The 12,975-nt window shown below is 43.4% G+C and overlaps 1 protein-coding gene across 1 annotated transcript in view; it reads left to right on the forward strand.

The window, feature by feature from the left end:
* The window catches only part of dgkb (diacylglycerol kinase, beta), a 635,142-nt gene that overhangs the window by 122,666 nt on the left and 499,501 nt on the right, over positions 1–12,975 (forward strand). Inside the window, exon 4 of the mRNA XM_067998463.1 lies at positions 1,124–1,289. Within this exon, the coding sequence (XP_067854564.1) occupies positions 1,124–1,289 (166 nt within the window). The remainder of the gene's footprint in view (positions 1–1,123; positions 1,290–12,975) is intronic.

Here is a 12,975-nt window from a genome sequence, read left to right on the forward strand (position 1 = left end):
GTTATATGGGTATGATAAGAAACAAGTATAATCAAGTTGAAATGCTAGGCAAAATCATATTGAGATCTAAAGACATCCCTTCTATATTATTATGTAGCTCCTGCATATTTCTGTTATCCCGCCCCAAAACCCCACCAGAAACTCAAGCGGCACGCAAAGTGGGTGGGAATCCATTGGGTTTGATCTCTGCCTATTTTTATACTCTCTTATGCCCATCTGTTCCTGAGGAATAACTGAAGCTAAAATCAGCCTTGCGTAGTTTAAGTAGGTTTCTGACACCATGCAGCATAACCTTTTGCAATAAACAATACTTTGTGGGTGCTTCCTAATACAGTTACACCAATTACAAATTTCATGAACCTTTTCTACAATATTCCTTCTGTGTCAGGGGAAATTATTTATTTAGGCTGCAGAATACTAGCCCCATTGGACCAGCAGTAGTAATTACTGGGAGGCTTGAAGTTGAATTTGCTGATCTGGAAATTCTACATTAGAGGTCGTTCTTTGAGCCATTCAGTGCAGATCAGTTGAATGAAGTCTGCAATATTCCAGTGTTTGATGTGTATATACATAACCTAGCACGACAACATTTATAAATATTTTTTACACATTTCATTGATGTATACATTGTGGTCACAGACGTTCAGTTAATGAAAGTTTTTGAAAAGCTGGGAATTTCATAACATTTTATGAGGAATTCAGGAATGAGGTGGCTAAGACCTTACTGAACCTTTTGTTGTGGTACCAGCTCTGATTGTAAGAACCAAAGAGGGTGGTCAGGGTAAAGGAATGTTCTATGGAACAGATGTTACTATGTTTGCTGGATGCATTATATAACTTACTTTCATAAATTAAAATATACCTTAATTTGGAGAATGACAATTATTACAATGATTTATACATTAAAAAAAATCAATTCTTTTATTTCAGTAAAAAAAACTTACCACTTGGTTTGCTTGATTTTATTTTTTGACTAATACAGTTGCACAGCTTTTTAATGAAAGATTAAAAATAATGAAACACACAAATGTTTCTCTGTAAAGTTTTAGTTAGTTTAGACTAACATATTTTCTGGTTTTGTGTTATTTTTTCTAAGAGTAACTCCTGTTTATTTTAACTCCAGCCAATAGACTTTGAAGGCTTCAAACTGTTTATGAAAACATTCTTGGAGGCTGAGCTGCCTGATGATTTCTGTCAGCATCTGTTCATGTCATTCAAGAACAAGTCCTCTCTTCCAAGCCCTTCATCACAGGAAAGAAATTCCAACAGTCCTCCACTCTACGCAGGAGGTAAGCAACAAGTGCCTCTAAATCAGTATCTTCGGTCGTTCTGTTTTCCTAAAGCACAAACAACAGCTTGGATGGTCTGTAAAAGAGAAACAAGTCCAGAGTTATGAGGAGAGACTTCAAGCACTTGAACTATTTTCATTGGAGCAGAGAAAGTTAAGAGGAAATTTAAGAAATATGAATACAAAATAAGAAATTATGCAACAAGAAAAAGCTGTTCAGCCAACCCAGCCTGCTCCCTCCATTGTCCTGGTATAATCTCCCCTTTCATGGTCTCTAACCAACCCATTCCACTTCTTATGGGAAGATTTGACTCTGCTCCCCCTATAGACCCTGTACAATCTGCACTCTCATGGTGGTGGGTGGGGGGTGGTAGAGCAGATAAAGTTAAGAGGAAATTTAAGAGAGGTTTTTAAAACTGTGAAGGGTTTTGATAGAGTGAAAAGGGGGGAAAAAAAGCTATTTCCTCTGGTTGGGGAGTGAGTGATGAGGTTCAATTTAAAATTATCACTGAGAGTGGGGAGAGAAGTTAGGAGAAATTTCTAAACACAGAAGATTGTTGGGGCATAGAATGCTTTGCCACAAGGAATGGTAGAGGCAGAGACCTTTGTATCTTTTACGGCAAAATTGGTTAAATATTTGAAGCCGAGGAAGATACAGAGCCATGGGGGAAAGGAGGAGCAATGGGATTAGTTTTGGATTGCACTAGCAAAGAGCCAGCACAGACACAATGGGGTGAATGGCCTCTCTGCAACAAATTTCTTTGGTTTTATTGTTCTAAGGTCCCTACGCACCAATGTAGAAAAGTAGTAATAGCTTTCCAATAGTTTCAAAAAAGCTGACCAGTCAAAGACAGCCCTGAACATAAATCAATGTCATGTGAAAGGAGTAATTGTACTGAGAGTGCAGTGGGACAAAGGGTATTATAACTTAATCTATAGGCAAACCCAACATTCCTTCACTTATTTTGGAGGGTAAAAAATACAAGTACACAAAAGCCTGAAGGGCCAATACCAGTGTTGAAAGTACAAAGTTTATTTTCTGGGAGGGGTCTGAGTATATGCTTCCTCCCAAAGCATTTTGGTAAAATCTATTGCAGCCTTCCAAATATTTTTGTTAAAAATAGCAAACAGTCTAATTAATTGTACATATTTTCTAAAATATCAGCGTTAATTATAGTATCACATGCTTCCAGTGAGAGAATGTACTGGCAGAGAGCGAATCATGGGAAATTGCTGGCATTCAGCCCTTGATTTTCCATCCATTAAAATGAATACTGCATGAGCACCAGTGGGAGGATGAGCTTGGGAGTGTGTAGCTCCTTACTAAGGGGGACAGCTTTTTCCTCAGCAAGCGCAGCTCCTCCCCAGGCACCATTTACAGACAAGGGAGCAGGGAGAGGAAGGAAAGTCCTCCCTCTTACTTACTCTCTCCATCCACCCATTCAGTGAAAAACATGCAAGACCATAGTTTTTTATATTTTTTTCCTAATATTTAATTAGACTGACTTCCTTTAGTGAGAAGCCAGCCAGTCTGAGCTCTTCATCGTGCTGGTAGTGCCCTCCTCAATAATGCTTGGTGAACAGATGGCACTGGGGACACTGGCAGCACTGGCAGCCTCACACCCTGTACCCCGTCTACCGTACGTTGGAAGCTGTGGTTCCTGCGCCACAAACACTTGTGGGTACAATGATGCATCGTTGCCACTCGGCTTCTCTCTGCCTTTGACCCGCCTAACAATGTCCTCCACTCTTAGGGGTTAAGACAGGCATCAAGGCCGTACAAGCAAAATGTGCACTGAGATTCCAGAACCACACCTCACTTTTGTGGCAAAAGTTACAGACTATAAATATGTATGTGCATTTTAGATAAGCTGTAACTTCCCCTTAGATTTGAAAAGGTGATAAGGTCAGCCAGATGGCATTTTAACTTCTAAACTTACCCGTCCACCTTACCTGTAGGTGCACAGCAGATGAAGCCCAACCCCAATGCCCATTTCCATCTGTGTTGGTGAGCACAGAGCCACCTCAAGGAATAAGTAGGTACTGCGGTCCTTGACTGGGCAGCTCTGCAGAGTGGAAAAGCTGGACATTTCAGTGGAAGCAGCTCACTATTGTGCTCTGCGCTGATTTTGAAATGCAAGTGCTCACCATTGGGCTGTGTGTTGATTTTGAAGTGCAAGCCTGGATGTTGGGTCCAAATACGATGTAAACAGCAGATGGTTGACATGTATGGAGACATAATAGAGTGAGAAAAAAACATCTTTCCCTACCTCTGAAAACTACAAATCCACCTTTAGGTAACCTATCTGCACCTGGCTGCACTAGAAATGCTTCCCAAAATCCAATCGCTGCTCATCTGCCAAATGAACCGACTGCTGAGTTCACTGCTCTAAAAGTAATCTTTGTAATCTTTAAATTGCTAACTGGCTGTATTAATTATTGCTGCCAGTTATTGAGAAGCTGCCTTGGAGAACATTGAATTTCTTGCTGTGCTCCAGGGTTGCACTTGTTACAGTGTCTGTCTATTGGTAAATTAGAAGATAAAAAACCCACTCCCTTATGGCACTGTTGTATCAAGCTGTTTAATTACTGATTCCGCAAGCTTTAAAGAACTGTTAAACTAAGAGACTAGCTTGAAATACATTCATCTCTCCCCAAAAGTACTGTTCCCAGCTCCTACCTGCTTGTACTCCTGGGGCGACAACTCTGCTGTGGGTAAGAATTCCAAATCTCAAGACCATTGTGAAAATGCCCAACCATGGCAAAATTCCATCCCTTGGAGCAACAACAGCAATAATGGGTTGGAGCTGAGACTGGTGCTGATTTTCATCTGCAAATGCAGGTGTATGTTGCTGCGTTACATGGAGCATGCACAGAAATCAGTGGATTGACCCTGGATGATAGTGACATTGAAGTACTAATAATAAGTACTGAGTATTGCTGCCACAGAGGTGTTAATGTTGATTCAGTAAATATTCACCATTCATAACTTTTTCACCCAGAGGGTGGTTGGAGTCTGGAACTCACTGCCTGAAAGGGTTGTGGAGGCAGGAACCCTCACAACATTCAAGAAGCATTTGGATGAGCACTTGAAATGCCATAGCATACAAGGCTACGGACCAAATGCTGGAATATGGGATTAGAGTGGACAGGGCTTGATGGCCGGCGCGGACACAATGGGCCAAAGGGCCTCTATCCGTGCCGTATAACTCTATGACTCTATGACTCTATAACAGTTCATCTTAATTGCAGTATTCCAATTAGTTATATCACTAGCAAGATTGCCCATATTCTTTTACCAAATGCAGAGCACAATATGTAGTTACGAGACTCATGAGAATGAACCTACATTTACTGATATTTGAAGGATTGAATAACAGATGCCATAAGCTGTGCTATAAGATTGTAGAACTGAATTTTGTCCAACAAACAACAATTTGTATAACACCTATAGCATCAAAAAATAGGCTTAGGTATTTTACAGAATAACAATTTGGAATAACACAAATGCAGGAAATTAGAATTTAGGAAATGATGTGGAACATTTGTCAGAAGAGATGGGTTTTGAGGAGATTTTTGAGGTGGAAAGGTGAAAGGATTTAGGAGGAGAGTTCCAGACAGCAGAACTGATGTGACTCTAAAGCTCTAACATCGATAGTGAAATGAAGGAAGGGATGAATGTGTAGAAGGCCAGAAACAGAGCGTTCGGAAGGGATTATAGGGCTGGATGAGCTTGTAGAGATAGGGCAAAGCAAGGCCATGGAGGGATTTTTACATGAGGATGAGAATTTTAAATTTAGTACGTTGAATAATGGAAAGCCAACGGAAGTCAGCAAGGATGGAGGAGATGGATGAGTGAGACATAGAATGGGACAGGACACAAACAGAAGTTTTGGACAAGTTGGAGTTTATGAAGGGAAGGGGGTGAGAGGCCAGAATGGAATAATAGAGTCTGGAAGTGACAAATGCATTTATAAGGGATCCGGAAGCTGAGGGGCTGAGAGACAGGCAACATTGTTGACATGGAAGTGAGCAATCTCGGTGATGGATACGTTGTGGGGTTTAAAGCTTAGCTCGGGATCAAACATAGTGCCAAGATTACAAACAGTCTGGTTCAGTCTGAGAAAGTGGTCAGCAAGGGTGATGGTGTCAAGAGAATGGATTTTCTGGCAGGGGCTAAAGACAATGGCTTTGGTCTTACCAATGTCGAACTGGAATAAGTTGTGACCATTCCAGGATCTGATATCAGACAAGCAATCTGAGAGCACAGAGGCAATTAAAGGGTCAAGGGAAGTAATGGAGAGGTAGAATTGGGGGGTCATCAGCATACATATGGAAGCTTACCCAGTGCCTGTGGATGATATAGCCAAGGAGCAGTAGATTAGGAAGAGATGGGTCCATGGACAGATTCTTGGGGGACCCTAGAGGTAACAATGTAGGGGAGAGAAGAGAAGTCATTGTTGGAGATGTGCTGATTCCATTCAAATAGGGGTAGGGATGGGGCCAAGGAAGGGCTTTCCTATTGGGTTGGACAATGGAGGAGATATCTAGGATAAAGATAACATGATTAGCTGTGTCAAATAAATTGGAAGTACTTCTGAAACAGAAAATCAAACTCTATAATATAGATTCATTTGTAAGTTTTGCCTAGACAACCCAGATATTGGTTTAATATCGGGAAATAATATATTGTATCTACAGATATAACATTGCTATATAATACAAGTACAAACCTGGCTTGTTAGGAGGTTCTGAAGTTTGCAGTTGATTGTGAGCCCATTGCTGTGGTGCTCTAACAGGTTGTGGAAATACACAAGTTGCTTTGCGTGTGAGTGTGTGTGTGTGTTAAAAGTAATATTTACAAGATTAAGCAAATGAAGTAAAGTCCGTGATAGGACACATTGCATGTAAACTGTTGGTAATAAGCTTTATGGGCTGGCTACAAATGCTTGCTTTATGTCCTGGAGATACAGAAACTAACTGAAAATACTCTCTCTGAATTTATGTATCCACTTTGAAGAAATTCAGATCTTACACATGAGATCAGCAATCAATATTTGTTTCTTGAATGTAGTTCTAAATTGTATTCTTCGCACTTGGCTCTGGCTCCAACTGGCAGGAATCCAAAGGCAAACAGCAGAGATCAACAACGTAGATATATAAACTGTATAGGAAAGATATATTAATCTGCCACTCTGATGTCTTAGGGAGTTTATCCAGTGAATAGTTTGGTCATATAGATATGCCAGGATGTTCCGAGATTCAATCCCTGGTCTCTGCTGAGTTGGCTGATCCCATTCTTGGTGGCAGTAGGGATGCTGCAGTTGGCCTAAGTACCCCTCGTTTGGGAAGGAAAAAACAGGACAGTTCCAGCAGCCCCAGCTGCAATTCATGTCTGTGAATATTGGTTGGATAGGATCAGGCCAACTGTGATGCCCTCTGTGGTCAGAAAGGCTGCCAACAGGCTGCTGAGGTTACACATGAATAATGGCCACTTGGGTGATGTACCAGAGGACACCTGTGAAACTCTACCCTATCAAGGAGCCAATGCATCCAGAAAAGAGTATTAAAAAAAATGTTGAGAAAAGGATTTTAAAAATAAATTGATTTGTTCTTTAAAGTTAAATGGGGGTGAAATTGGTCTATGCCAGTAGCACGAAATGGGATCGTAGTGAATCGTCAGCCCCTTTTACATTGTGCGCAATTCACTTTTCCATTGAAATGAATTGAAAAGGAAATTGGGCGCGATGTAAAACGGACTGACGATTCGATATGAGCCGATTTCACATTACTAGCTTAGAGCAATTTTACCCCCATTATCTTCAAAATGGGGAGCACAAAGATAACATTTTGAAGAGGGTGGCAGCTTTAGCTGTGACCTCGACCTGGAAAAATGTAATTATGGGCCAATTCTGGGTAATAAAGCTTTACTAACTGTAGAAATTCTTTATAATGAAATGTGCTTGTGACAGAGAGTAAAGAAACAACAAATAATCCCCTCACCCTATGGAATAGTCATTTTTAAAAATTGCTCAGAATTTCTTTTATTGTGTTAATAATTTAAGGACTGTATTAACATTTCTGCACCAGAATTATCAGAAGTGAAATGTTATATTTATATATTTTTCCCATGGTGTTACAAGTTATTTTCTTTTCACTTTCCGATTCTCGGAGTATCATATATAATTACCTGACCAGTTGGGTGGGCATGTGATCAATCCATTGGGAAATGCCAATAGCAGCTTTCAACTGGCTGCCAGGAAATGTATCAAAAGTATGAGTTATCTTCCATTTCTCCCCTCTCTCCCTCTCTCTCTGAAGAAGTGCTTTCCCTCTGTTCACTGAAAATTCCTGGAATTCTGCAGTGGCAGAGATTTGTCAATAAATTCTTTAATTTCATGGATCCACTAGAAGGAGTATTTTTCAATCAGGTTTTCCAAATTTGCACATGCAACTTCCATTTACTTCACATTATGCACTTATTTCCGGCATGTAAAACATTGGGGGGGGGCACGAGGGGACCACCTGATCAAAATATGTAAATTAGCCCCTCAACATCCTGCACATAATTTCCTGACACTGTGTGCAGGGTGCTAATCCATAATTCAGCCCATGAGCGTCCAGGCCTGTTAGGTAATGGTAAGTATAACAGAAGGTCATTAAGGTAAATGTTTTTCAGCCATGTATTGACATTTTTTCCATTGTTACTAGGGTTTCCATGAGTGTCTGTACCAATTGTCGTGCTGCATTTTTTTTGCTACTAGCACCATAACTACCACCAATGGGTTTCCCAATGGGAATTATCAGATTTCATCTTTATGGAGGAAGAGGAAGACCAACAGAAGGATGTTAGAGAGGTCCTCACCAATCTACCTGTTGCAGATGCATCTGTCCATGACAGTATTGGTAGGAGTGATCACCGCACAGTCCTCGTGGAGACGAAGTCCCGTCTTCGCACTTAGGATACCATCCACCGTGTTGTGTGGCACTACCACCGTGCTAAATGGGATAGATTCAGAACAGATCTAGCAGCTCAAAACTGGGCATCCATGAGGTGCTGTGGGCCATCAGCAGCAGCAGAATTGTATTCCAGCACAATCTGTAACCTCATGGCCCGGCGTATTCCTCACTCTACCATTACCAACAAGCCAGGAGATCAACCCTGGTTCAATGAGGAGTGTAGAAGAGCATGCCAGGAGCAGCACCAGGCGTACCGAAAAATGAGGTGCCAACCTGGTGAAGCTACAACTCAGGACTACATGCATGCTAAACAGTGGAAGCAACATGCTATAGACGGAGCTAAACAATTCCACAACCAACGGATCAGATCAAAGCTCTGCAGTCCTGCCACATCCAGTCATGAATGGTGGTGGACAATTAAACAACAAACGGGAGGAGGAGGCTCTGTAAACATCCCCATCCTCCATGATGGCAGAGTCCAGCATGTGAGTGCAAAAGACAAGGCTGAAGCATTTGCAACCATCTTCAGCCAGAAGGGCGGAGTGGACGATCCATCTCAGCCTCCTCCCAATATCTCCACCATCACAGAAGCCAGTCTTCAGCCAATTCGATTCACTCCACATGATATCAAGAAACGGCTGAGTGCACTGGATACAGCAAAGGCTATGGGCCCAACAACATCCTGGCTGTAGTGCTGAAGACTTGTGCTCCAGAACTAGCCACGCCTCTAGCCAAACTGTTCCAGTACAGTGACAACACTGGCATCTACCCGACAATGTGGAAAATTGCCCAGGTATGTCCTGTCCACAAAAAGCAGGACAAATCCAATCCGGCCAATTACCGCCCCATCAGTCTACTCTCAGTCATCAGCAAAGTGATGGAAGGAGACGTCGACGGTGCTATCAAGCAGCACTTACTCACCAATAACCTGCTGACCGATGCTCAGTTTGGGTTCCACCAGGACCACTCAGCTCCAGACCTCATTACAGCCTTGGTCCAAACATGGACAAAAGAGTTGAATTCCAGAGGTGAGGTGAGAGTGACTGCCCTTGACATCAAGGCAGCATTTGACCGAGTAAGGCACCAAGGAGCCCCAGTAAAATTGAAGTCAATGGGAATCAGGGGGAAAACTCTCCAGTGGCTGGAGTCATACCTAGCACAAAGGAAGATGGTAGTGGTTGTTGGAGGCTAATCATCTCAGCCCCAGGACATTGCTGCAGGAGTTCCTCAAGGCAGTGTCCTAGGCCCAACCATCTTCAGCTGCTTCATCAATGACCTTCCCTCCACCATAAGGTCAGAAATGGGGATGTTCGCTGATGATTGCACAGTGTTCCGTTCCATTCGCAACCCCTTAAATAATGAAGCAGTCCGAGCCCGTATGCAGCAAGACCTGGACAACATCCAGGCTTGGGCTGACGAGTGGCAAGTAACATTCGAGCCAGACAAGTGCCAGGCAATGACCATCTCCAACAAGAGAGAGTCTAACCACCTCCCCTTGACATTCAACGACATTACCATTGCCGAATCCCCCACCATCAACATCCTGGGGGTCACCATTGACCAGAAATTTAACTGGACCAGCCACATAAATACTGTGGCTACAAGAGTAGGTCAGAGGCTGGGTATTCTGCGGCGAGTGACTCACTTCCTGACTCCCCAAAGCCTTTCCACCATCTACAAGGCACAAGTCAGGAGTGTGATGGAATACTCTCCACTTTCCTGGATGAGTACAGCTCCAACAATACTCAAGGAGCTCGATAGCATCCAGGACAAAGCAGCCCGCTTGATTGGCACCCCATCCACCACCCTAAACATTTACTCCCTTCACCACCGGCGCACAGTGGCTGCGGTGTGTCCCATCCACAGGATGCACTGCAGCACCTCGCCAAGGCTTTTTCGACAGCACCTCCCAAACCCGCAACCTCTACCACCTAGAAAGACCAAGGCAGCAGGCACATGGGAACAACACCACCTGCACGTTCCCCTCCAAGTCACACACCATCCCAACTTGGAAATATATCGCCGTTCCTTCATAGTCACTGGGTCAAAATCCTGGAACTCCCTTCCTAACAGCACTGTGGGAGAACCTTCACCACACAGACTGCAGCAGTTCAAGAAGGCGGCTCACCATCACCTTCTCAAGAGCAATTAGGGATGGGCACTAAATGCTGGCCTCGCCACGACGCCCACATCCCATGAACGAATAAAAAACAAACACACGTAACTACAATGCAACCAAGTCTCCTCGATCTTTTACGGCCGTGCATCAAACCCTCTGTTCAAACGAATCTCCGCCCACAAAACTGACTTTCAAATGCGAGTATCCTCCAATTGAGCTTGTTCCAAGTGACTCTTCACATTGCGACTAGATTTTCAGTTGCAGCAGGAAAGAAAGCCATTCTTCTGGTGTTTTATTGTGTCATTTTCATAATTTATCTTGCTCACTCCTAGTCACACAAATGTCTGCAGAGTACACAACCTTTCTGCATACGTGCAATGGCTCTAGAAACTAGGTTTTAAATGTTGTATTTTTTGAAAGATAAGAAATATTCATAAGCTGAGTTCAGAGAAAATGTCAGGGTATTTTTAAATATTACAGGGCCAATCATCTGTGGTCCATCTGCAGCACTCCCACCATAACTCTGGCAAGATTTCCCAGCCTAACACCTGAGCTTCCGCTTGGTGTTATTGGTGGCTAAACCTTCACCCACACCAAATGGAGCGTACTCCAAGGCGGCCTTCGAGACACACGACAACGCAAAATCGTCGAGCAGAAATTGATAGCCAAGTTCCGCACCCATGAGGACGGCCTCAACCGGGATCTTGGGTTCATGTCACGCTACACGTTACCCCACCAGCGAACAAATGTTATCTGTTTTTAATATAATGGGTCATTTGCTGGCTCTCTCTGCCTTCCGGATGTTTCTGCCTCTCTCTGTGTTTTTTTTTTCTCTCTGTTTTTTTTTCCCTGTTTGTTTTTTTGTTGAATGTGTATTCGGGGGTTCTGCAGATGACACCTCTCTGTCTGAACACGGTGATTGCCTTGGCAACGGGCAGTTGCAGGGGCAGTCTGTAAACACCATGTATTGTTCAATATGTATAAATGCGTAGGCTTCAAGGAGCTCTTGAAACATTTGCCTGAGGAAGGAGAAAATCTCCGAAAGCTTGTGAATTTAAAACAAAATTGCTGGACTATAACTTGGTGTTGTAAAATTGTTTACAATTGACACACCAAATAAGGCCAACGACATAGGAGGGAGCAGAGCTGGTGAGTCCAGATTTACCAGGCTACCGAATGGCAGTTTCAGACTCCAAATAGGGGTCCAGGTCGGGATGTTGGCTTTGACCCTTAAGATTTTTTTAATTTTTAAAGTGGCCCTTTTATCAAGGGGGCAGAAGGAGTGCTACTTTAACCTCCTTTGTGGAGGGGGGCCTGACACCCCCTCCCAAATCCAGGACAGTTGTTTGCAACTTCTGGGAGCAAGCAAGTGGCCAGGATTGCCCCTAGTGGCTTGAATGCTGTGCCACCAGAAATTTCGCAGGGGTGCCTGATGGGTGCATACTGGCACATGCCAAGATGTGCCCACCCCCCCCCCCCCCCCACTTGCCATGGATTTTCAGTTTTTATTGCAGTTGGCAAGAAGGGGGAAGGAAGACATCCACTGTAATTATTCGTGCTTATCCAGCCTTGTTCTCATCTCTACCTGCATTCACGGGATTCATAATTGGTGTTCCTAGAATGAAACCTGGCTTGTAACCTCATAACAACCAAAAGACAGCCAAACTTGTCAGAGGATGATCCTCAAAAGGGAACAGGATTTCTTCCAGTGGGTCAGTTTGAATGATACATTGGAGTCCACATTTGATTTAGCATTAAAAAAAATTATTGGAGCTCTTCTTGTATTTTGTTTCCCTATAGCTGAAAACAAGCCAGCTTGCTGCAGTGTTCCCAGCTACCTGCAGCTTTTCATGTGGGCCAGACTGTGTCGAATCAACAGAAAGGTGTTTACTCAGCTGCAGTTTTAGCAGATTTGGGAAGAGAGGATATGTTGCACCTTCATTAATCACACAGCATGCTGGCTATGCAAACAAGCTGACACAGGGGTCTTGCTGGGATGGAACAACTGCAAGCAGTTTTTTATTGTTTTTTTCCTCGTCATTAATATCAATAGTGAAGTGACACAGATGCGGAAATAATACCCTTAGAAATTGCGAACTTGGATAGGTCAACAAGAAGGATTTTTAAAAATTAATTCATGGGATATGGGTGTCGATGGCAAGGCCAGCATTTATTGCCCATCCCTAATTGCCCTTGAGAAGGTGGTGGTGAGCTGCCTTCTTGAACCGCTGCAGTCCATGTGGTGAAGGTTCTCCCACAGTGTTGTTAGGAAGGGAGTTCCAGGATTTTGACCCAGCGACAATGAAGGAACGGCGATATATTTCCAAGTCGGGATGGTGTGTGACTTGGAGGGGAACATGCAGGTGGTGGTGTTCCCATGAGCCTGCTGGTAGATGGTACACACTGCAGCCATGGTGCGCTGGTGGTGGAGGGAGTGAATGTTTAAGTTGGTGGATGGGGTGCCAATCAAGCAGACTACTTTACCCTGGATCATGCCGAGCTTCTTGAGTGTTGTTGGAGCTGCACTCATCCAGGCAAGTGGAGAGTATTCCATCACACTCCTGACTTGTGCCTTGTAGATGGTGGAAAGGCTTTGGGCAGTCAGGAG

Source organism: Heptranchias perlo, chromosome 2 (assembly GCF_035084215.1).
Source record: "Heptranchias perlo isolate sHepPer1 chromosome 2, sHepPer1.hap1, whole genome shotgun sequence".
NCBI lineage: Eukaryota > Metazoa > Chordata > Chondrichthyes > Hexanchiformes > Hexanchidae > Heptranchias > Heptranchias perlo.